We start from the raw sequence: 25,915 nt of genomic DNA, 5'->3' as shown, positions 1-25,915 counted from the left end.
CTGATGGAGTAAAAAAAAATAAATAAATGATACCTTAAATATCTGTTGACCAGCTGATAAACATACTTATATTCTTAAATCCAGATTAGTAATAGTAATATACCGAACATGTGTTCATCCGTGGGTGCTAGAGCAATTATTTACTCTGTCACTGTGAATTTCCCTCATGCAGAGACATTGCTGGCACGACTCTTGCTCAGCCTATTCTTGTAACATTTGCAAAGAAAAAGTTGAGCTTACCTTCTAAAAGGTTAAGTTTACCTTCTACAGTTCTAGTTCATAATGGTTAAGAAGGTTGGCTTCTGCAATTGCATAGGCCTAAGCACACATACATTATTCGGGAAGCTCGGCCTAACCTAGTGACAATTTGGCCAGGTCTAGCTGCCTATAAGTAGTACTATTCGAACTATTTAGTTTATTAGAAAAAAAGGATTAAGAGGGACACTCAAGTCCCCATCAAGGACCCTATAGGAGAAAAAAACTGAAGACACAAACACTCAGACCCGATTGCAATGCTTAAAGTGCTTGTCCAAAGCATTCTTAAACCCATTCACACTACTTGCCGGTACAACTTTCTCAGGCAAACCATTCCACTCATTCACAATTGGGTTAACCCTATTAGAAAAAAAGTTATGCCAAATAGTTTGTGACTTTTGGAGTTTAAGACAATGACATCTGGTACAACTACTATTAGCAAACATGAAAAAGTCAGTGAAGGATAAATTGTCAACATGATACACAATCTTGAAAACCGAATCAAGTCACCACGTACAGTAACCTCCAGTGTTGTGAGATTCAACAGTTGTAACCGCCTATAATAAGGGGCACATTTAAGGAACTAATTATCCTAGTAGCCTTTCTCTGGACCTTTTCGAGTAGGCCTACTTCCTTATCCTTAGCAAAATATCGGACCCAAGCCTGCACAACATACTCCATATGAGGCCTAGCCAACTGCTTATAAGCCTAAACCTAACAACTATATCCTCTTTCAGAAAACTGAAGTTCCTCTTGATCATACCAAAACACCTATTACCTCTTTTAGCAGCTTCGAGATAATGTTTAGAAGGTTGCACTTGCAGAGATGAGTCAATGTAGATACCTACAGTAGGTCTCTTTCAACAAAGACCTCCTGTAACTCCTCACCATTAAGATTGTAGGGTATACTTTTGGTCACTTCTACCAATATGCATCACCTTGCATTTATCAATATTAAAAAGCATTTGCCATCCCTGAGACCATCAAAAATGTTATCCAAATGGGTTTGAAATTTGTCAATCTCAGAATCGCTATTGAAAGTGACCTCAGTCAGAAGAGTACAGTTGATGTCATCAGCAAACTTCTTAGCTGTACACAATTAATATCTCTGCCATTTACATTGGCAACAAGCAACAAACAACAAGGGACCCAAAACAGACCCTTGTGGAATCCCACTAGTAATGTCTTGCCAATAACAACAACATTAACATTGCAAGCATTCATTGTTAATGTTAGGCTACATCACATTCATGTGAGTCTGTATTGTCTACGAATGCAGCTGCAGCCTAGTGTTAATATTTCTGGCTGACATTGGTTCGTTTAGTTCTACGCAGTGTACGTTGTCGTCCTAACCTATCGTTACAGTACACTAAACTAGCCAATATACTCAAAAAGCACTTGCATTAATACTACTTACTATTTGGCCTATAAACGTCCCGAATTTTAATGATAAAAGTGAACATCCTTGATTTTTAGTAAGATGCTTAGGCTATGCAATACTTCGTGTACTGGTCACAGCAGAAGTCGATTTTCTGTTCCAAGTTGATACAAGATGCGGTCTCACTATAATGGTAGTAGTACCCTGCCATCTTTTAAACAGGCCTTCGTATGTGTAGTGTGTGTGCGTGCGCGTGACGTGCGCGTACCTCCCGACTCCACGTGCGCGTGACGTTCACCGTACGTGCAAATGTCTGGGGTGAGCATCCCCCACACCCCATGGCACTATATTCAGTATTGACACTCCTGATCACTTTAAATAAGATCTTTCTTATCATCGCCGCATATTGAAGGGCGGTTAATAAGATGTATGGTACTGGTTGACCAAAGGGGAATCATGAGCAAGTTCGGAGACCCTTTCCCGTTTTCCCATTCCACCCCCCCCCCGCATCGCTTGTCAGACCTGGCGATCGCGACAAAATAAATAGCAAACAAACAAAAGATGACTAACTTCTGATAATTCCATCTGTAAGACATTTCAGATTTAGATTTTTTGTTTCTGAAGTGCTTAAGTCAAAACAAAATGTATCAAAACATGAATGTAATCAAAACAATAATAAAAACAAAATGTTATGTATTATTAACAATGTATTTCTCAAACTTTGTTCAGTTATAACAATTATGTACAGACTATTCCATGAGTTACAGTAATGAGCTATGAAAAATACTGTAATTCTTGCTAAGTCTCGGTGTGTCCTGTGGCGAAACGCACAGATTTGACATATATGACGGTTCTGTGAAGTCTGCAGTATCCAGATGGGTGAAACTGAAGAGAGGACGCGGTGTCGGGGCTGATTCAGGATTTCACCTTATCATGTGAACGATAAGATGGAAATGTTCGCAACATCCTATAGAAAATCCTTCTAGCCTGAAAACAATGTGAATGTGGGGTGGGGGGCAGGTCACAGTGACAAGGGAACCTCTAAAGAGCCCCTTTTCTTGAAAAGAACAGCACCTTTTGATAAAACAGTAAACTTGTCAATTTCTGTAGTTAAGAACCCCCCCCCCACCTTAGGCATAAATCCATGTGTTGTGTGGATGGTGTACCCCTCCCCCTGAGCCCCCTCCCAACTCTTTTTGTCAACACAACCAAAAACGTAAAGCACACATTTGCAAAATCCCAGTGTAGACCTTATGAAATACCTAATTTATATATATATATATATATATATATATATATATATATATATATATATATATATAATTGTATTACATTTTCAATAGCAAGTCTCAGGCTGAATTTCATTCACGTATGTTATTAAAAATGATGCCACTAGCCACACACATTTTACAGATAAATCATCTGTGTGGCAACTTGGTTGACTGCGCCTGTGCGGATACTGTGATATAAATGCTGTCACTTAACATGACAAAGTAGGTATACTGATTAGGTGATTTCTTGCCAAAATCAATACGCTGCAGTTTGGAGTCTACAATATTGAAGATAACTGCAGATTTGTACAACTGAGATAAACTGCCAACTTACAACAATATCCAATCGCTCGCTGCTTCCGCGGTCGGAGAGGGTGAAAGAAACACATATTGTTGGCGTACACCCAGCAAAACCAAAACATCACATGATTTGTGCCAATTCGACGATTGCAAAGGAACGCAGGATAATTCTGAGCTACTGTTGCTTGAATTGTCATGAACTGCTGTTTACGAGAACTTCGGCGATATTCAAGACGCAGTTGCGTCAGCTAAGTCAGTATTTCTGTAAATGTGATAAGTTTTTTAATGTGTTATTGTTAATTATGATCTCGTCTGTAACTTAACTAGCCTAGGCCTGTAGGCTAACAAAACCAAGGAAGTGTAACTAGGCCTAGCCTGGTCCTGCAGCTGTAATAGACTAATACAGTACATACAGCATTAGCGTATACAGGTAAATGTTTTAATAAGGTTAAGGGGCCAATCGTAAAGAAGTTACTTGCTGGTGTACAGTCTGTTACGCTTACAGTTTCTGTGTTAAAACTACCACACACGTTAGTCGTTACATAAAAATCAAATGGCCTTCTGGCCAAACTGGTCTTCTTAGTACAGGTAGTAACAAACTAGTATTAATAAATGCATAAAAGTCATAATGAGGTATACTTTCCCGCACAGGCACTCTGTAACATTACTAGCCTATGTGACTTCACTTTTGTGTATGAAAACAAAGTTAGGATTAGTATTACCAGAACTGCTTTAAGCAGGGTTGGCCGGTTTTTACCGGGCGGTTTTTACCGCCCCGGGAAAAAGTTTTTTACCGGTCTTTACCGGGAGGTTTTTCCCACCAATAAGTGGGAAAAACTGGGAAAAACCTCAAATTATATAGAATTCCTAAAAACTCATGTGGAACTTGTGGAGGAGCATAGAATCTACAAGAAAATGGCATCTTATGGTTGGGGGTTGGGTTACATCCAAAGAACAGCTATGATCTATAACTTGTGAGTTTACCGATTAGACTATTATAAATAATTCAAATAAATAATATATTGGATGCTCAAATCAACCAACTTTATTTTCCTATCGAGATGCATAATTCCATTATCTAGAGAATGGACTTGTATCAAACTGTTGGTGCCTCCTAGGGCTATGGTTCGTCATATTATACATGCCACATTAGTCCGCTCAGATCCAAATGATGATTCACATCGAAGAACGATCACTTCATGTCTGCGATAAATTGTACTGTTCACACTTCGCACTAGGCACTGTACTATGCTTATATTGCTTATAGACACTGTACTAAGTGACTGTTGTGACATCAACTAATTTGAGAATAAGTAACAATTGGAACAGTTACTTGTGTTGTTGATACTCCTACCTCTTCAGTTAGCCTATACACAGGAAGTGCCCAGTATCACCTAACCTGTCCACCTCAAAGTGTTTAATCACTCATGCATGAAGTTGTATAATAATTGGACCATGTTTGCATCAAGGTAAACAGTTTGGTTGTGTGAATGGCTCCATAGGGCCATTGTGCGTTTAATACTTTAATTGGGCCCATGTGCCTTACAAAGTTTCAAAGCAGTTTCTATTGAGCCTCCTGGATTGAAGTTCACCTCAATAGACTGTTGCCTACTGTATTAATGGAATGGAATGAACTGTCTGAGCACATAATATTATATTATTATATGGTTCCTTGTCCCTTTGAGGCTTTGGATGCCATGGTTCGCCACTTCATTCTATCCTCCGCTGTTCATGCCACATAATAGGCCTGAAGAATTTAGGAGGGGTGAATGTCCCAGTGTAGACCTATAATGGTTTGGGCAATAGGCAATGCATACTGCTAAAGAGATCGTGACAGAATAACTATACATGTGCAATACGAAAAATACTCTTTTTTCCACAAAAAGTAGAATAAGAATGTGATAAAATAGCTCAAAATGAAGCTAAGAAACTCCCATATTCAATAAAATATGCCTGTCATGAAACAATATCGTGCCTACTGATGACCCTGCATTTTACGGACAATTAATACTAGTTTTCGAGACGGAGGCGGTTTTTACCGGTATTTACCAGTTTTTCCCGGTTTTTACCTGGTTTTTACCGCTTAGTGGGAAAAACAGGTTTTTCCCGGGAAAATGCCAACCCTGGCTTTAAGTAGCCACTTGAGGCTACTTTAATGACCATTTGATACTGTTTAAGATCTACTATGTTAGTGGTCAATGATATTATGTCCATAAAGGGAGATGCAGAGATCTGGCAGAAATTTTTAACAAATGGAGAAACACAGTGTTGGTCCTGTACTGTGCACATAGTTAAACTGAACCAATTAAGGGATATCTTTGTTGCCAGAAATGGAATGATATATGAAAGCCTTAAACTACTCTTCAACTACTTGTCTGTTAGGGTTGAGAAAGTTTGGCATAGTAAACATTGCCAGCTGTGACTGGTGACCGTTACTGATCTGTTTTAAGATTCTTGTAATGTGCTAAGAATGTGTTTAGAAGTAATAACATTTTGTGAAGAATATGTCCTGTTGCATCCATGGACAACTATACAAATCTAGATTTTTTTCCAATACTAACAAAGAAATGATCTTCTACTCAAGTTTTTCTCTGCCTTTTTCCCTCACTTCATATGATTGAATTTTATATAAGAGGCTTGCATTGGAATGGAATATTGTTATAGCGTCAGAGTAGAAACAACAAACTTCTATCCTAAGAGCTGAAGTCATTTGATATCACTGACCAGTGGGATGGTATAGAATCATGTGGAAATTTTCTATATAGTGCATCACATAGTATAGAGGGATATTAAAGTGTACAATACCCATATATAGCATCACAGAATCCAATACATTGAGCTATATATACCAGCATTCTATTTATACTCTTTTGACAGAATGGATTTGAAGATAACTTTCATCATTTTGATGCCTCTCTTGGGAGTAGTGCTCTGCAGTAAGGATCCGGAAAAGCCAAATATCGTGATTATGTTTGCTGATGACCTTGGCTATGGAGACCTGCAAGCCTATGGACATCCTACATCTCACACACCTAACCTTAACAATCTGGCAAAGAATGGGTTGCTTTTCACGCAGTTTTATGTCTCATCACCTGTGTGCAGTCCATCCAGGTACGTAGCGGTTTACTTTTTCCATCAGGCACTCCCCTTGCTCATTGTTACCCTAGGGTCTAGGCCTAATGTTATATTAACAGTATAGCCTAGGCCTATTAATTGGTACATTATTGTGTGTATTTGTCAATCTATCCTCAGAGCCAGTCTCCTAACCGGGAGATACCAAACAAGGTCTGGAATTTGGCCGGGAGTGTTTGAACCTGATGTTGTAGGAGGTCTTCCTTTGAATGAGACTACTGTAGCAGAGATTCTCCATCCGAGAGGCTACCACACAGCTATTGTAGGTAAATGGCACTTAGGAGTAGGGAAAGACAACATGTATCTACCACCCAATCAAGGCTTTGATGAATATTACGGTATACCTTACTCTCATGATATGTGTCCATGCGAGATCTGCTTCTACCCGAATGAGACATGTCTCAACGACTGCAAAGACGATTTCACCAGCTGTCCGGTGTTTGACGGCCTAAACATCGTGGAACAGCCAGCAGACTTAGTCACTCTTCATGAGAAATATGTGAACAGATCTGTGCACATTATAGCAGATAATGCAGCCAGGGGCCAACCCTTCTTCCTTTATTATGCCTTTCAACATACCCACCATCCCAAGTATGCAGGTAAACAGTTTAGAAACAGCACAATAAGAGGACCGTTTGGTGATGCCTTGGCTGAATTAGACGATGGCGTTGGGAGAGTCATGAAACAGCTGGAAGATAGCGGTGTCTTGGAGAACACCTTGGTGTTATTTACCTCCGATAATGGGTAAGTTTAATACAAAACTACTGGATATCATCATTTACAACACCTGTCTTATCCTTGTTTTTCAGTTTAACGTGTATTGAAGTATGTTTGCAATGAAAAGGTCGGAGGGCAATACTTAATGTTTATCGTATCTATCTTAAAAAAAATTTTTTTTTTAAGTTTCCAATGCATTTTTTTGACAAATACTGTAATGGTTAAACTTAGCAGTAGAATTTCTTAAACTAAGCTTAAATACTGAATCATTTATACAAGTATCATCAAAATTGCAATAACAGAAATCATTGTACAAACATCAGGATGTAGAGTACATGCTCTTTATGTACAATGTGACACAGTAATGCCTGTAGTTTGTTTCTTTACTTTGCTTGCATTGTTTTTTTATTTAAATCCTCACAGACCAAGCCTGAGATGGGAGAACATTGGTGGCAATGCTGGACTTCTCAAATGTGGTAAAGGAACCACTTACGAAGGTGGTCAACGAGTCCCTGCGATAGCCAGTTGGAAAGGTCGTATTACCCCGGGTAGGACAGTTGAGTTGACCAGCGCCCTTGACATTCTCCCCACCATCTGTAGCATCGTTGGAGTGCCCCTCCCCAGTGTCACCATGGATGGTGTTGACATCAGTTCTGTGTTGTTTAATGGTGGAAAGGTAACCTTTAGAACTGTTTTTTTTTTCACAGGATGTACAAGTCAGATATGTTGAACACGTTTTTGTCTTTCTGATCAAACACTGAAATCCAACTGGCGCATTCTGTGTCTGAATTCTCAATCCGAATATTTATTAAAGACTACATATAGAAATATGTCACATTATTAGCCTTTTTGAATTTGAAATTCTTCAAGTTTATGAAAGGTAGCACAATATTTGGCATGATACTTACATAAACCTGGCATAACTTGGGATAATCTCATCTCACAAAATGACTGTAAGTGGTTTGATCAGGATTATTGTGACAGAATAGTAAAAGCTTTTCAAATCTTCAAAGATAAGGAAATGAATGTAAGTCACAGACTTACAGTTACTATTAAAATCTATTGTGAACTTCACCATGCTATTGCAATGTTTTTCACTCCTGCAGGGGAACCCAAAGACAGTTTTGATAGGTGTCGAGCGTTTGCACGTGATGTGCGTTTGTTTATGCGCACAGTTATGAAACAGATCCATTGTAGGAAGTAAAGAGCAATTCAATGTTGGATTGCCGATGTTCCACTTGCAAGAAAAAGTTCATTGGACACACACAATGACCAACAAAAGTGGCAATGGAATGATTATTTTCATCAGTCTGTCAAAAGGATGTAGTTGAGAGATTTTATTCATTGTGGTGGCAGGAAGAGTGTACACTGGATAGTCGTTTAAAACTGTATCAAGGTTGTTTAATGATCCTTGTTACTTCCTGTGAGCAGTAGTTCTTTTTCCTGAATGGATGACCCATTTGGTATTAAGCCAATGTGACACTAAGTCAACCTTTTGACAGTGTCACCTACTACTGTACAATACATAGAAGATAAGAGCAAATTCCGGCCAAATGTTACTCTGTGTTGTCATGGATGTTTCGTCTAGCCAGTGAGTTCTCTTCTTTATGGATATGTTATGTAGTGAAGGCAGATTTTCATTTGTACTACCCATCTACTTACAGTATGTATTATGGACACTGAACAGTATAGATCGTGTATGTATGTATGTGATGAATTGGCTTGTAAACATGATAACTCAAATCAGACAAGTTGTTTGAAGTTGGTACATACATCAAAGTCTGTAGTGTTTTTTCTTTTCTTTTGAGGTTAGAATTTGTTGGAAGTTAGCTGAGGACAGCCTGAATACTCTGTAAATGTACATCCAATAGTAAAGTTTGAAAAAACTTCACACTTAGTATGACTTTGTTGAATTTACCACCCTATAATTTTTGTCAAGAGTTCAAATGACGAAAACCTTACATGCAATAGTTGCAGTAATAGAGCTTGGTTGAATTTCATACTTGGTATGTGGACCAATCTTCCTGAATTCAAGCACCCTTTTGTCTTTTGTAGAACTCACAAGTCATGTGAGGTCAGAAGAGGTCAAGTTCTGTTAGCCTTATAGACACAGTAAATTTTGATATGTACTTAAAAGGAACTTCATACTGTACTTCACTTTAGTGATGCATTAAGGGTAGGTCAAGGTATAAATAACTTGCTTTGATCTTTTAAAGTACAACTTGGATGAACTTTGTTACATTATGTAGATCCACCTAAGTGTCTACACAGCCCTATTTTTTTTCATGGAGTTTAAGGCCATGTGAGATTAAGAAATTTTGGAGTTTGGTAAATATGGCTAACACAACAACTCCATAGGTAAACTGTAGATGAAAGTTTACACTTGATTTGTAGATCCACATGTCGATGACTTGCAGTCAGCAATGGCCAAAAGTGTGAGGAATCTTGTATGTATTAAAGTTTACATTAAGTTTTCATAAAAAGAGGTAAGCCGGTTGGCTTTCTGGTTTAGGATGAAATGGTGAATTGTAACATTTGGACCGTACATTTTGCTAAAAATTCTTAAACCTTTGCTGTACTTTCAGAGTCCAAGGGAAAGTTTCTTCTACTACCCAACCACTGTCAGGCCAGAATATGGAATTTATGCCGTGAGGTACAAGCAGTACAAGGCCCACTACTACACCCAAGGGAGTGCGAACTCGGATGAAAACAACCATGACAAGGATTGCAGGCCATCCACCAAACGTGCAGCACATGACCCTCCACTGTTGTATGATCTGCACCAAGATCCCTCCGAACAGTATGATCTGAGCAACGACACAAATTACGCCTCCATTATAGACCAGATCAATCAAGTCAAAGCAAAGTTTGAAGAGACCATGGTTTTTGGAGATTCGCAGATGGCCAACCACAGTCCGTATGTAGAGCCATGCTGTAATGGACCATGTGATCCCTTTCCTGAATGTTGTAAGTGTACACAGAGCGAAAAGAAAGATATTCACCTCCGTTTTATACCGTGAAATATTCACTAATTTCCATGTGAATGAGTTGAGTGAACATTCAAGGGGGCTGAAACATTTCAGAGAATTGCATACACTGTTCCTGTCTGGCCTATCTGTACAGATCAGTTCAATTGTAATGTTATATCACTGCACATTACTTTCCAATGCTGAATTCACCTGGCTGTTTCATGAACTTATTTTTAAATTTATAAGCAAATGTAAAAATTATAAGCAAAGAAAATTATTAAACTTCATGCCTCAAATTCGTCTATAGCAAAGATGAAGGGACTCTCAGTAGATAACATTACTTTTAATAGTGTGACAAGGCACAATGGTTCATTTAATCATTTCGTGCAATTTTTGATCCATACATCCTAGATTCAGTTCAATACAGTATCACAAGGCCAAATTAAATACATATTGTTATATTAAATTAGAAAGGTTTCTGTGCAAATCTGGAAATCTATGTGTTCTTAAATGTGCTACAAGTGTCAAAAGCTACTTATTTTTTGAAATTGCATTGAATTGTTCCTGATTAGAATAAAAAGTAACATTAAATTAGTAACAAACTTTTCATACCTAACACCTCAGGAAATTTGAAATCATAATTTTGTTTTCCATAAAATGTACTAAATTATTGACATAACAGGGTGAGTGAAAGATCAACTATAAACAAATTTTGAAATGATTGCCTTTCAATGGCAGGAATTAGGCCTTGAAGAGGAGTAAGAATTGTAAACAAAATAGATTTTCTGTGCTTCAAAATTTTGCATAGTCCCTCGAAATCTCATATATGTATGATTTCCTTTTCTGATATTTCTCAAAACAACTGCTAAATAAGCCATTTAATACATCAGACCTTACTGAGTTACCTGGTAATGCAGAGGAACTACCAAATCACTGGAACTTTGTAATGCAACATTAAATCCTAATTGAGTCGGAATGTAAAAAAAAGAAAAAGTGTGCAAGTGTGCTTTCTGAGAGTTGAATGTTTACAATCTGCCAAGGATTGCTAAGAGCATTCTTGTTTTATTTTCACTACACTCTGCTACTGTATGATAACAAAGTCACCCTTCTATTGTTGTGGGAGGAGATTACTGTAAGTTTGGCAAGTAATAAAATGTTATTTTTGTATGAATTCAATTCACAAGAAGGATATTGAAGCAGTTCCTCTTTTCTTTACAGTATCTTGTTATTTCTTAAGGTAGAATTTGTGAGGGCTGAGTGACAACACTTGAATTTTCAATAAGCTCCATCATGTCTTTAGATTTTTAGTTTGTTCTATTTTTCGTTCCATTTGTAACTAAAGAAAACCAGTTGTTTGAAATATTTGAAACAAGCAAGCTTTCTTTGCATCTTAAGCTGTTACTAGTAAACTTCTGAGATTGCCATTGTAGGCATTCAACACATCCAATGAAATAGCAAAAATCAGCACTGAGGCTACCACTGCAAATCATTACAGCACATGTATCTTGCAGTTGTCTAATTTGCATACAAACGTCTGGGCTGAAGTGATTTTCATCAAGTGAATCAATGACATATTACCAACTATTTCTATCATTTTCTGAGAAGCCTAATTTAGAAAGTTCATAAAACTCTTTCGAAGCAGTTGTATCTAGGTCTAGCATTTTTTAATTTTTTTTTTTTAATTCTCATTAAGCATTTCATTGAACTACCAGCTGATTTCACCATTTTGAAGGAAATGAAATTTGTTACATGTTTTATATGCATGGATCAATAAGTGCCAAAAATGTGTGAAAAGTGTTTGCAAGGTGATATATAGATGTGTGACATAGTCCTGAAATGCAAAAAAGTGTTATGTAAAATGGCAGACAGAATGTTAGACACTTTTCTTCTTTCAAGAAACAATTTGACTTGGTTATTCCATAAAGTAGGGATTTGATGTACGATTTTATTGTCTCTTTTACAATTTAAATCAGTGAGATATTTTCTGTTATTATTACAGCATCTTTGTTTTTTTTTAACTACAATAGCTCAATGTACAATAGTTAATCCTTTTTTTTGCATTATACTTTAAATCACAACATTGAAATGTTGGTGGTTTGTGACTTGTTACTCATTGACAAACAACAGGATATGGCCCAAGATAGATAGCTATGGCACAATTTGCATATGTGATAGATTGACATAAGTGCTTCACATTTTGACATTTATGATATGTGTTCACAAGTAACATTTACTGAGAGCTATATTGTCAATGGGAAATGTATCTTTTCTGTTTATAACACTCAACAGTAGACCTCAGAGCACACAGTTGATTAATTCATGAACGTAGGTGTTTGGCGTCTCATTAAGTGGTTTTGGCTGAAGAAACTGATTGTATTTAAGTACCTGGATGGTTCTTTGAATGATTTAAATCCTCATGTGATAAGATCCTTTTCAGTTGAATATTCCATCTGCTAAAGTCAACATCAATTGCCATGTTTTCACTGATCACTTTATCATATGGTAAATATGTCTTGTGTGATCTAAGCAATACTGTGGGAAGTTTTGTAAAAATTATTTTGTATTGAAAATATGATACTTAATAACATAAACAATCTGTTGTAACGTTTGATATCGTACTTAATTTTTTCTTTCCAAGAAAAAGAAAAGATATTGCTTTTGCTGGCAAAAGGTGCAAATCGTAGAAGAATTTTGACTGATCAGTAGTTGTGTCAGTAGATATATATTTCTGTTTATAATTTTCTTAATATTCTTAATTTTTTTTAGTAAAATCTTGATCAACTCATATGTAGAGAGTCATGAATCTGCTTTGTGGTAGATTCATGAAATTTGTTATTGTTAGTCACCTGACACTTTTCGAATGCTGACCACTGAAGATATTAAATATGAAAATAAAAAAATTAAAAATTTACATAATATATATTCTGTGTTGGAATATTTGCTTAAAATATATCATCAATGGTTCATATGCAAAGACAAGTATTATTTAAATACTAGGTGTAACAGCGCACCTTTGATGTATCTAAGACTTTACAATAAGTTTAGATCTATGCGGTTTGCTCCATGTCCACGCCAACAAAATTATCCGATACGAAAAAACTCCGTTTTGATTATTCCCTCAGCAGGGAATTCTTTACTCAAAAAACACCCGGACGGTGTCTTACAGTACGATTTATACAGTCATTGTGTAGAGAGACTCTGAAGAGAGGTATAGCCTACTCAGGTACATTGGTAGACTACTAGAAGGGCCTACAGGAATTACCCGCAAATGGTGTCTTGCAGCTCGTCTTCGCTAACAAAAGCTCGCTTGCTAGTCGATGCCACTGTAACGGTGGCTTGATAAAAGCCCTAATGGAGAATCTGAAGTTAAGAACACTTTGTCTTTCCGCAATTTCGTCGCGTGCTCCCTTGACTTGACATCTCATGTTAATGACTCACGTATCTCCGCTCCTCAACGCTAGATATTGGTACAGATGCTGGAGTGAAAGCATTGCTGGCATTTTGGGCAGATGATCCTACGGCCTTCGATGAAGAAGGCGTAGCGGCAGAACTCGTTTCTAATGCACAGCATGGTAACCTCTTTTTGAAGACTCTTGCAACAGTCGGGTGACGCATGCAATAAAGTAAGAAAATTGTAAATCCTTGCATTGAATTAATAATTGTAAATAACCACTGAATAACACCACTGAGTGCATAGATAATGCTAAGAAACCCTAACCCCCACGTGAGACCCATCAACGTCATAATGGACAATGCATTTCGTGCCCTTTTCAAACGCTGCCGCTTCTTACGTTTTTCCGATTTTTTTCCTGCAACTGATTTTAAGAGCTGTCGAAAGACCAAGACGAAGATGACAGTATTGGTTATAATGATGACACCGATTGGTACGAGAACTCCTCCGATTAAGGGCCACTGCTGCAGGAAACAGCTGTGTGAGGTAAATAATACGCATCAGTAACGTGCCGTGAAGAGTGCAGGAATGGAACTTCATCAAAGTTTGATCACTACTTTGAAAGTGTCTCTACAATATTCTCAGAATTACATTTATAACGAGAATATTGCTTGTGAATATTGATTTAGTGTTGTTGTTTATTTAGGAGGAAAGTGAAAACAAAAAGCATGTGTTCTTTCACAAAACGAAACAAAAAAACCTGTATTTTTGTCTTACAGTACGTATATATAGTCTGAACCTGTATAAAACTTTAATTATAAACCGTGAGATGTTAGAAATATCCAGTGCTGGCAGATTTCGGAAGAACTGGTCACTTTTAACCAATGTGTCAACGGATTCCACTTAAAACACGACAATGATTTTTTAAGGCGGCTTAAGTACACGAGCGTAACCACGGAATGGGGGTGGGGGGGTCTTGTGGTGCTGCTCGTTCCTCTCCCCACCATAAAATGCAATAGAAAGGAGCATTTGCTAAGCACCATTTTGCCCCAAAGAATAAATTAGCATCTCCCTCAAAGCTCTCCCCAGGACGCACATCAGCTTACAATTGTACGTTCCCCACCACACTACAACCCCAACACCACCCCCCCCCCAAGAAAAACGAAACAAAGTTTGGCTAAAGGCCTGCTAGAGTACACCAAGATTTCCGAGTAAACAATGAACAAACAAACAAAAAATTATATTTGATATAAAGATTATCTTGAAATAACATGTCAGGCAATCTCTCAAAGATGAGCCAGTTTCCAATAATCTACTCTAAATAAACTTATAGGATGTTTGATGGTTAACAGTTAAGTTTTGACAGATCCTCTGTATAGTTGTTTGAGTGCATTGGTGGATAATTGGATGGCAACAGCAGGGGTGAGGGGGGGGGTGGCAGGGAAGAGGGAGTATTACAATTAGGCTGTAGAGCTGTACAGGTATCAGTTTAAGGCAGATGCTATTTATAGCCATGACTATCGGTTACTGGTTATGTTTCATTCTGTGATAACTTCTACGATAACCTCATCCCAAACGTTGATCAAAGCAAGAAATATAAATTAATAGTTAATTAAAGCTAAGAAATTAACTTTGGCATATACCCTGCCAGATATTCAAAGAGAGAATACTTACAGGTCCGATCGAATGTAGTTGCTTCTAGTAGCTCCAGCTGTTACTCCGACGATAACCAAAGGACCAACTGATGTAGTAAAGAATGCATAAAAAGAAAATATTTATTACTCTTTACGATTTTTTTCCAGCATCGTCGCCGTTCAGTTGCTTAGCGACTCCGAGGGGGGGGGTGGGTCCCCCCAACATTTGTCTGCCCCAATACACAAACCCTCAGAAAAAGGTTTTTTTTCTGAGTAGGTTCTGCCTGCCTGCCTAGAAAAATAGCATTGGCTCCCCCCCCCCCCCCTCCCCCAGTAAAAATTAGTCGATCTACGCCCCTGTTGCCGTTTTCGTCATCGCCAGCTTGACAAACAGTTCGTAGGCATATACAAAGTTAAGATTCAAGAATCTTCGAGGGCCTGACACTTCTAGCCAAGAAGTCTTTCCAAAGTATTGACTGTACCAATTATCATTATAATAGTAGGCGTCCAACTGATCGTTGTCGCCATGCACAACCATCATCAATAACAGTTTCGTGTAATCAAAAGAATCAAGAATTGATAAGAAGACCAGTCCAAGATGAATCTCGTAACAGTTCTTTTTTTCATTTTTCTTTCATTTTGGCGGAAGGTGGTGGCAAATAATTTGTGCATCCAAGAGGTAGATGCGTTTGTTAACATTTTCTTGAAATTGCACTGTTAAAACTTGCAGAAGCCTAATAAATGTTCTTTTTATCAACCCCATTCCACTCCCTCCTCCATGCCAGTTTCATTAAAATGTTTCAAAATTGATCAAACGTCCACATCATGCTATTTCCGCACACATGGAAAATGCTAAGAAGGGTATGGCAATAGTTGTCATATTCCATTTCGCTTATTTTGACAGAAGCAGTTGAATAAAAATGAGAAGTTATCACATTTAAGTCCAAATGAATACTGCAAGTATTGAGGAAATTTGTGAATAATGTAATAAAGTTATTAATAGCCAGTTATTAATTGACAACTACTTAAAACCATGCATATTATAATGAATTCAATATTTCTGCTTTTATCATAAATGTAGGCCTATATACCTGATGAGTGAAAGCTTACCAGTGGTAACGAATATGGCCCTTTTCATGAAACTATGGACATGGGTGTCAAAGACTTTGACGAATAAAAGATACATGTTGAGGCCTTCGACGGCCATCCAGCTCAACGCGTTCAAGGCAAAGAAATGGAAAAGCCCGGCTAGAATGTTGCAAGGTACGGTGGGTATAGAGTCGTTGTCAAACGATGCCACGAATAGAAAACATATGTAAAGACCGAGAAGAGACAGACAGAGACCAACCAGTATGCGGCTAGGTTGAAGCCGACGCAAAGATCTAGGTTGAGAAAAAATTATACAAATTAACTTAAAATACAGTGAAAGTCAAAAAAATAATCATAATTATGGTAACTATAAATACATGTCATACCATATCTAAATAATGAATACGGTAGTTTCCGGATGTATTGAGGGATCTCATTTTACTATGGTGATTGCTTTTCGTATTCTTAAGGGTTCACAAAAAATATTACAATGGAGAACGCCTAGTAGGTTATTGACACCACGTGCCCTCTTTAAAGGGAGTGAAGACTCGCGCACAAAGAAATGTCTGATGCCGGTAATCTGACCTAGTTTCGAATGAGGCGTAACAGAAGTGTTGGACACCACCATCGATCCTAGAAAGTACACACACAGCCCGCTACCGTTGGTAATTAGACACTATGTACAGTCAATACATGCAGCTACGGTCAAAATCCATAACACAGTGTATATAGCAGCGATGAACATCTCAGGTCCAGATAAATAGATAACAAGGTGTCACGTATCATTACTGTTTGCATTTTTAAGCGACAAGAAGAAAACTTCACTTGCAAGCAACGGGAAGTTAACTTTTTCAGAGGGCGTCACACGGTTTGGGGCGAGTCTTCAATGCCTTAAACTAGTATATTCCCAGGCATGGATTATATCACATTGTATGGTATATGTATTAACTGACGATGATCAAGTCACTTTTGGGGGATACAAAACTTGAAAATTGAATGAAAAATTGGTGAAAGAACAAACAAAAAAAAAAGAAATGTTAAAATTACTTAAGAGTCATGTAGACAATAATGGTTGTAATCAGTCCAATAATAGAAATACTACAGCCGAGTATACTCATTATCTCTAGAATTTTCTCCTCGGTGGGATTGATAACTCCATGACCGTAAATATCCTGTAATTAAGAAAACAGGAAAAATATACAAAAAAAACTAAATCAAAATATTTGCAGAAGGTTATAAACAGCAAATAGATTCCAGATAGCATATAGTAATGGTGATACATCTAAGATGAGTAAATAGACATGTTTTGAGCACAGTGGTGTGCAAAGGATTTCAAAGATTGGAGAAATGGGGGGGTGGACAACTTTAAAATCTCCCGACTGATTTAGGTAGGGGCTGAACCTACATGAAAGGGCAGGTGAAGCTCTGGGCTTGTTCAAGCCAGCCCCGAAAAAGACATATGTAGCCTTCGGATGGTGTATTCTGTGCTCTAAATGCAAGGTTGTGCTAGGAAATACTTTTGAGTTGTTGTATATGGATCAGGCTCCTTTAAGGCTAACTCTACTTTGACGTCCAAGTCGGCTTTCACAGTGTGGTGTGTGCATTCACAGTATCACAATAAATATCATATTTGGGAGGAGATTAAATCGGGGTGATGATACCGTCACAGGTAGGTATTAGAAAATTAATTTACCATCAAGACTGCGAAGTTAGTCAGATGATCACATTGACAGAGTATCTGGCCGTTACGTGTCCTTCCCTGGTACGTACATCCGTCTGATGACCAGTTACCATTACCGTCATCAGCGTCAAAGTCCCAGAATACACACACAGGGTTAAAAATCTTCCCATTGGTCTGTTTGAAGAAAAATAAAATTTAAAGATCAGATGAAAGTTCCCTATCAGACGACAGATAAACGTCCCAATTTCAACATTCGGGCATCTTAAAATTCATGGTACTGACTCAACTGTCAGGCTGAAATATATGACTGCGCTATTGGCAAACATATAAAAGAGTCATGTATTAGCCAGATTCCAACTCGATTAGAATTATTTACTTCAGAGAGAGAGAGCCTGGAGGATGGGGCGGGGAGAGGGGGGGGGAAATCCACAATATTTTCTCGATTTTGAACAAAATTACGTAATTCCTTTCCTCTCACTCCATTAACCATGCACATCATGAAGTCAATCGAATTTATGGATATTGTTATTAATTTTACATTCAAGAGAAATATAATGGTTTAAAGGCTATCGATTGTCTCATTACACAGAGTTACTTTTCTGAGCAATCGTATGTGTAGAATCACTAACTAACACATCATATACGAGACATATACAATGGAAAGAACAACTCTATACACTAATTGGTCCCAACACAAAGCGACTATAACTAGAAAGCGAATTCAAATACCAAATCAACCTTCTGCTCCCTGCAGGAGTATAGGGGTCATCAGTATAAGCCACAAATGTTAGCACGATAAAAACAAAGAAATGCTAGAAGTTTCCAAAAGTACGTTCCTGGAGGTGCTGATTCTCTCCATCATACTCCTCACCATTCTCACGATTACTAGAATATATAATAATACTGAAATATTTCAGTGAGGAAAATTACCGTTTAAAATGGCAGTAAAATATTGTTTGTGGAATTTTGAGTGTTTGTGATGCATTATCTCACTTTCTAGCTTATTGGCGGGGCAATACTGGTGTGCTTTAAGTTTATAGGACGCGGTGGATCACGTGAACATCTTATTATGACGTCACAAGGCTTCAAGGGTTAATTACTTACCTCTAATGGCATGAATCTCTGCTGGAGTATTCCGCCCGATAAATACGTTATTTCCCTGCCTTTGTTAGATACGGTAGCCGATAAGACTCTCGTATTAATGGATCTGTCGAAAACTCTCCCGATGCCATTCTCTTCCTGCAACCACCGCGACATAAACAAAAGTGGTCGTCGGTATACCACGAAAACTGCTCTGAGATTTTCCTGATCGGTGATCCTCTCTCCAAAGTTGTCGGGAAGCCGAAGATAAGTCGAAGCGTCACCAACATCTATAGCGATGTCCTCATTCGATGTCAGGAGGACGACTTCGTCGTCCGAGAGATCGTCAGCAGTTGACTCGTTGACGGACGACTGCGTCGAGCTCTCAACTGTGAAGGACGCCACTCCAATATTTATCCCCAGGGAAGAAATGTCTGCCACCTATGTATGTATGTATGTCAAGTTTTAGTTAACTTGTATTATCATAAAGTAGCTGAAAATGGCTGAACGAAACCAACATCTATATAGAAAACTGAAGTCCCTTATTGTAAAATTATTAACTTAAAACTTCATAATCAATCAGATTTTATCCACATATTCTAAATATTATAGTGCAGTAATCACTTATTGTACTCTCAGAAAATACTTTCAACAGCATAACCACTCTTGAGCACCCCTTACCTCATCCACTTCTGGCTTTTAGAGATTAGACAAAGGTACTTGCTGTTAGCTACGGGTTGCGGGGGGGGGGGGGAGGGGTGGTGTGCTCAGAGAGGTGCACACCAACTCCAGCATTTCAAAGTAAACGACTGGAAAAGTATTGCAAAAAGGTTCTAGAAAATGTAGCGTTTGATTTTAATTGGTAACTCATTAACTCTTACCACCGCTGCAATGTTTTGTAGTCTCCTTCTATACGTCGAATTGCTTGTTAACTCCTGTCTAATCAGTTGCTGCTCAAGAGACTGTGTCAGCCCTGAAGTGACTCCAATTTGATTTGCCTCCATAAGAACAGATTCGTTAGCATTCATAACGTTATTGACAATATCGATAACATTTCCAGTGACCTAAAGGAAAGATACAAAAAAAAAACACACACAAAATAAACGAATGCATAAATCTTCGAGAAATGATTCAAATTAAAAATTAATCAAGCATCTTATTAAAGCAGAAAACTTGAATAAATGATCAACTCTTACAATGGGATAACCTTCTCTACAAAAAGGTCATTAGATGCAAATTAAATAGTGTAATTCACAGATTGATAGTACAGCGTAAAACCACATTAGTAGTCTAGTCTGTGTATAGGAGTATAAAAAGGGATATAATGTACTATTGGATGACGTGCAATGGTTATACATCTAAGCTATGAAGCTAATCACCAAACAAACAGACAAACTTACAGACAGAATGACGGACATACAGAGTTCTTTGTCTTCTATCCAGAGCGATTTTTATACAGAAATTTAAAATGACGTAGTTTAACTCTCATGATTCAACATGTCAGACCTAGGCTCGAACAACCATAATTGGTTACAGTAACATTATGGTCAAAATTCAATTGGATTTATATTAGGAAGCAGGTTTAATTATGTATGACATGGAGTTTGTGATACTTCCGCCACAGAGTAGTAAAGATAACCTACCTTGACCCTCCCCCCACCCCCTCCTAACCTTCCCTCACCCAAAAAAGTAGAAAACACGGTACTCGATGCCATTGTCCTTTTTCATAAGTTAGTATATCAATGCATAAAAAAGAAATGTGTGAATTTTATTTTCTGAAAGTCTTTAGCCTTTTACTATACTATTTTGTTTAGTATTCACCTCTGTGTCTGTAACTTGAAGGTCATTAATATCTTGTACAACAGCAACTGCGGTCTCAATATCTGTGACTTCGAATGCGGGTGCCATAGTTTCTGTCATCGCAGCAAACATAGTGCTTGCTTCTACTACATTCTCCATTGTAATAACTGTTGAGAAAAGATATCCCAAAAACGAAAACAAAAATCAATCACTCTCCTTCTTTTGCAAATTTATAAAACTTAAGAAGAAAAGAAGAGAAAAGATTTCTGTTTCTTTTGTTAACTTAAGTGCTACAAAGAGTCTCGATCTTACACTGGTGTTCACGAAGCAGCTCCAATATATCTTCACTTGCTGTTACCTCAAAACCTAATGGTTTTGGGTATTTACGAACGACGATACTTACCTGTTTGCCTCTACATATGCACTCAGAAGGAACAGGGCAACGACTTTGAGAGGTCAAGGTGGGGGGGGGGGGGCTCAGTGCAACAACGACAAGAAAATGTTACCAATTGTCGTAAACTAGGTAGAAATAAGCAGTGCATTTGTACAGGAGACAGATAAGAGAGTAGTGATGTAGTATGATTTAACATAAAAGAGGATTAGTGATCTTGTTAACACGTTGGTCTATAGTTTATTACAGTGGCGGAGATTTCTTGTCAGAAGTGGGGGGGTTGCAGGCCATTGATGAAATAAAAAGTCATAACTGCTGGCTCACTATCTAAGTGGAGCGCCACCATAAGTTGGCGCGAAGTGCACAAGAATTTTTTGGCAAATATTGCCTCCCAGATTGCAGTAAATGGCACTGCCCAGGCCTTGAAAAGCTGCATTTAACCAGGGGCGTATGCAGGATTTTCTAACCCGGGGGACGCGTATTATACTATCTAAGCGGAGCGCCACCATAGGTTGGCGCGCAGCGTACAAGCAAATTTCTGGTTTTGGTACCCCCAGATCACCGGAAATGGCACTTCTCGGGCTTGAAACTGACCAACCATGTGTACACTTTTGCCTGAGAACCAAGTTTTTTCCAAATACTTTTTTTTTCTCATCTATAACCTTTTTGAAGATTGTCACCAGTCACACATCATGTTCGACTTCATCACATATCCTGTGGATCATTGCTTTTGTAGGTGATTCTTCATCGCGGCCCACAATATCCGTCAGCCCCACTGTTCAGAATTTGAAAATTCACAATTCTCGTGAATAAATTCACTTCAAAACATACCCATAATGTTGCACAAAATATCATCTATGGACAACCGATATAGAAAAACTTCCTTCAAACCCTAACAGACGGGTCAAAATTGCACGAGTATGATGAAGTATGATGAAGAATGTTGGTTAGGGAATTTTCGAAAATTCAGACGGCTACTAAAAAATTTCGTTGAAGGAAATAAAAATATACCAGATATTTCCGAATCCGAACACTACACACATCGACAGTTTTGAGCATGGGCGCAGATCAGTCTTGGATAATGGTGGGGACGCGTGTCTGTTCTATGACACTATCTAAGCGGAGCGCGACCATGGGTTCGCGCGTAGCGTACGATTTTTGGGGGCAAATATACCTCCCAGATCGCCGGAAATAACACTTCCCAGACCTAATGATGCTCCTAAACCTCCTTAAGTTTTAGATCTCATGGCTTAGAAATTTAGTTTGGAGAAATACATGGGCGTCTGCAGAAAGAAAATCAGGGGACAAATAATCCAAGTAGACTTTTGTATATACGATGGGTCTGGGGTCCTCTCCCAGAAAACAAATATAGACTGCGGCAAATGCGATTTCCGTCCTATATTAACAACTGTGGATAAAATACAATAAAATGAGAACTGCTGCATGTCATTTGCACAATGCTGGATCAAACTGCGCCAAAGTTCAATACAGGGGAACTTGAAATGCAGCTATTGGTCAAGACAAATTGGTGGGGACACGGTATATCATGTCCCCACTACTGAAAAAGTTGGATGTGATATCTGCTGTTTGCTTTACAAATTCGAATAATTTTGTCACTGTTCCTCTTTCTCTTCCCGTTTTCTTGCCGTATTTCTACTCCATCCTTTTCTCCTTTTCTCTTTCTTCTTTTTCTTTTCCTTCCTTCACCTCGTTGAAGTTGGCAAGTGTATACAGTTCCAAAGCTATTCAACAGCAACAAAACGTTATTTTGTGTATGTCTGTTGTGGGGTGAAGTTAGCGCTATGAGCTACAAGTTCCAATGCGCAAGGTGGGGGAAAGGGGCTAGAAATAATGCGTGGGTCAATTCTAACTCGGTTTTCGGTCGTTAATTGTTGATGTAGCCTACCAGGTAAAAGGTTGAAATGACTTTAACAATTTCAAATTTAATAATTTGATTTATTATGCCATTTGGAGCACATAACATAGGCTATAACAGAACATTACTGGCAAAAACTAGGGGGGGTTGATTGTGTGGGCCAACCCCCCCTCTTCAAAAAGTGGGGGGGTTAAAACCCCCCCAACCCCCCCTGTTTCTCCGCCAGTGGTTTATTAGGAGTACTTTAGCTTCAAGTCCTAAGGTTTGAAAACATATAATCATGGAATGAAATCATTTCATTTATTCAGGAAACAATGGAACTAACTGAGTAATGGTGAATGAATTTGCTACAATGAGGGACATGAAAAGCTTATATGATATTCCAACAACATCGGAATGATGCAAATAGGCATACTCGTTTGCGTATAACACAAATAAAAAAAAATCATGAAATATGTGGGACACCATATTTTCTGTATTGAATAACATGGTGAATGATTGGAATGTATGGAACAGCCAAATGATTATAACTGGGCTGACAACGTAGCATCTTATCTTAAAGTTACCATTTAACTTACACTGTAGTTTTATCAAACTTTCACGTTAGTGAGAATCTTATGAGAATAGCTCACTTTACTAGAGTGATTAATCAGTACTTAAACAAACCTGGTCGGTCACAACGTGTGCCTTGCCAATCAGGAGTACAACTATGAAAAGAAAAGCAACCGAATTAATTTAGGTAAAAGTAAAGACAAATAAAGCAAACGTTTCCGCAAATATTATGCCAATAATTTTACACAGAAACACGTGCATGACTTCTCTATCGACCAATAAACTAAATTCGAAATTCCAGGCTGATTGCTTGATAGCAAGATATTTTACCTAAAATACTCATGTGTCATTGGCAAGTACAAAACAGCAACATATACCCAAGGCTTGCTGCAGTTGTGCAATTTCAAAATTGCTAACACATTTGTCAATTTTAAACGAAGAAAATTCATTTGCTGATGTTGAACTGGTAAGTACATAACACACAATATTGAAAATCCATTGGTTCATGCATGAATTGTAGTTATCTTTCGCTGAATCCTCACTTTTAGATAATCCTCAACATAGTTCACGAATTGCTTAGGAATCATGCTGATGTTTTCTTGAATTCTATAAAGATCAATAATCTATTACTCACATACAGATAGAATTCAACTCGTCATCGGGGACACAAGTGCCACCATTCAAGCAAAATAAGTCATCAGGACATATTTCTAGAGGACGAAAGTAGATAACAGAGTTAATTGCAATTGAAATCATGAACATTATTACCTCCATAGAAGAAGCTATCAAGACTGACAATCACCTTTGCTGCAACGCACGATGAAATATCAGTCGTCTCCTTTACACGTTTTGTACTTGGTGTTTTAATTCAGAATGTTAGATATTAGAAAGCAAAGAACGTTTGTGGTGAACTGGAAATGAATCAGTTGGGGGCACGTAATTACACGCTACTTATTTTGGTAGGGTAAGATAGATGGGGGGAATTAGGGCTCGATTTGAGAACAGACAGGTAAGAGGAGTGTTAAATTGACATTTGGTGAAAGCATTTAAACTTATGAACCTATTTACAGTTATTAACAATGTCAACAAAGCGGGAAGCAATTTGACTGCCTTTCCTCGAAATTACTAACCAGCAGAAAAACGATGAAAGAATTTTCCCCAAGCATGCATTTATTCTCCCATTTTATGACAAGCTTTGTCTTCTTCCTATTCTTGTATATCCCCCTCCGCTACACCCGATTCAATATCCCTTCAGAGTGTTATGTTCGTCTCAGTTCCTATCACAGTAATATAGGCTATACATTACCTTGAATACTATACGATTGCAGAGTAAGCCCGGGTAAATTGAGACGGTCAGATCGTCTAACGGACCCGAGGGAAGCCAAGAGAAGATCGGCAGGAACTCTGAACGATTGTACGAACGTTAGAGCGAAAACAGCAACAAGGGATCCTCTGGTAAACGGAGGATGAAAAGTAGCATGACTGTAGTTGGTTACCATCGACTTGATAGCATCTAACTGTATCATAATACGGAGATAATAGACGAATGCACGCATTAGAAACATACACATTGATTGTACATGTTATAGTACACATGACAAATGTATTCGATCAATATGCCTACAAGATGTGATAATTAACGTACATGACAGAAAGCAAGCACCGATGTCGGTTATCACCATCGTTTTTAGTCTTCTTTTTTTTCAATCCAATGTTTCACTGACATCGTATAGAATTGTATTGTAAATCGTATAAAATGTTACTCGTATAAAACGTAAATCGTATAAATCGTATAAAACGTAAAAAAACGTAAATCGTATAAAATGAATTGTAAATGATATTCCTAGTCGTCTTTTAAACTTTGGAAAACATCTGAAAATAGGATCGTAACACTGAAAATATATACAGGATTCTTGCTATTCCACTTGGCAAACTGATGGGTTTTTGGCGAGCATGTATGTGAATTGATGCGATGGCTTACTAAAAAAGGCTCATTATTACGATAAATATATATATATATTAATAAATATTCAATCGTTTTGGTGGGGTATGATAACTGAGTAGGATCTTTTTCTTCCAAAATGATGAATGCAATTTAGTTCAATATTGGATACGATAACCAGCCACATAAGAATATCTAAGCCGAATATTTGTTGACATTTTTGCGGAAAACTGTTGAAATAAAAAGATGTAAATATGTTTTCGTTTCAACATTCTTCATAAAATTATCAAAACATCACAAATTTTGGCAAAACTCAACAATGACATGTTTTCACAGTTGGTGAGGTATTACAGGTGAACAATTCATCATTTTTCTGTTTTATGGCGAGGAAATATATCTTGCTATCTGTGAATATATTTCTGCACTTATTAGAGCAATGATATTCTTATCATCTTGA

The 25,915-nt window shown here is 37.8% G+C and overlaps 2 protein-coding genes across 4 annotated transcripts in view; one reads left to right on the top strand and one right to left on the bottom strand.

Moving 5' to 3' along the window:
• The first annotated feature begins 3,298 nt into the window (after nt 1-3,298).
• Nucleotides 3,299-10,886, top strand: LOC139961140 (arylsulfatase A-like). Its single transcript, XM_071960059.1, has 5 exons — nt 3,299-3,456; nt 6,082-6,315; nt 6,457-7,080; nt 7,477-7,729; nt 9,639-10,886. Exons 2-5 carry the CDS (start codon nt 6,083-6,085, stop codon nt 10,071-10,073), a joined length of 1,545 nt encoding a protein of 514 aa, XP_071816160.1. The 5' UTR covers nt 3,299-3,456; nt 6,082; the 3' UTR covers nt 10,074-10,886.
• A 1,081-nt stretch (nt 10,887-11,967) lies between these two features.
• The window catches only part of LOC139961138 (uncharacterized), a 46,224-nt gene continuing 32,276 nt past the window's right edge, over nt 11,968-25,915 (bottom strand). For all 3 annotated transcript variants that reach the window (XM_071960056.1, XM_071960055.1, XM_071960057.1), the window contains 11 exons: nt 24,823-25,033; nt 24,151-24,226; nt 23,631-23,671; nt 20,719-20,864; nt 19,779-19,961; nt 18,922-19,338; nt 17,830-17,991; nt 17,184-17,308; nt 16,158-16,429; nt 15,088-15,154; nt 11,968-13,950 (listed from right to left, as the gene is read on the bottom strand). In XM_071960056.1, the coding sequence (XP_071816157.1) occupies nt 13,449-13,950; nt 15,088-15,154; nt 16,158-16,429; nt 17,184-17,308; nt 17,830-17,991; nt 18,922-19,338; nt 19,779-19,961; nt 20,719-20,864; nt 23,631-23,671; nt 24,151-24,226; nt 24,823-25,033 (2,202 nt within the window). In that variant the 3' untranslated portion in view covers nt 11,968-13,448. The remainder of the gene's footprint in view (nt 13,951-15,087; nt 15,155-16,157; nt 16,430-17,183; nt 17,309-17,829; nt 17,992-18,921; nt 19,339-19,778; nt 19,962-20,718; nt 20,865-23,630; nt 23,672-24,150; nt 24,227-24,822; nt 25,034-25,915) is intronic.

Source organism: Apostichopus japonicus, chromosome 20 (genome assembly GCF_037975245.1).
Source record: "Apostichopus japonicus isolate 1M-3 chromosome 20, ASM3797524v1, whole genome shotgun sequence".
Classification (NCBI taxonomy): Eukaryota; Metazoa; Echinodermata; class Holothuroidea; order Aspidochirotida; family Stichopodidae; genus Apostichopus; species Apostichopus japonicus.
Note: the sequence above shows the minus strand (reverse complement) of the source record. Positions and strands in the feature narration are given on the sequence as shown.

Excerpts from the sequence above, each read along its gene's own strand:
- LOC139961140 (XM_071960059.1), top strand. The coding sequence starts at position 6,083 with ATGGATTTGAAGATAACTTTCATCATTTTGATGCCTCTCTTGGGAGTA. Across the intron at positions 7,081-7,476 it reads TTATTTACCTCCGATAATGG|ACCAAGCCTGAGATGGGAGA; the intron begins GTAAGTTTAATA and ends AAATCCTCACAG. Across the intron at positions 7,730-9,638 it reads TGTTGTTTAATGGTGGAAAG|AGTCCAAGGGAAAGTTTCTT; the intron begins GTAACCTTTAGA and ends CTGTACTTTCAG.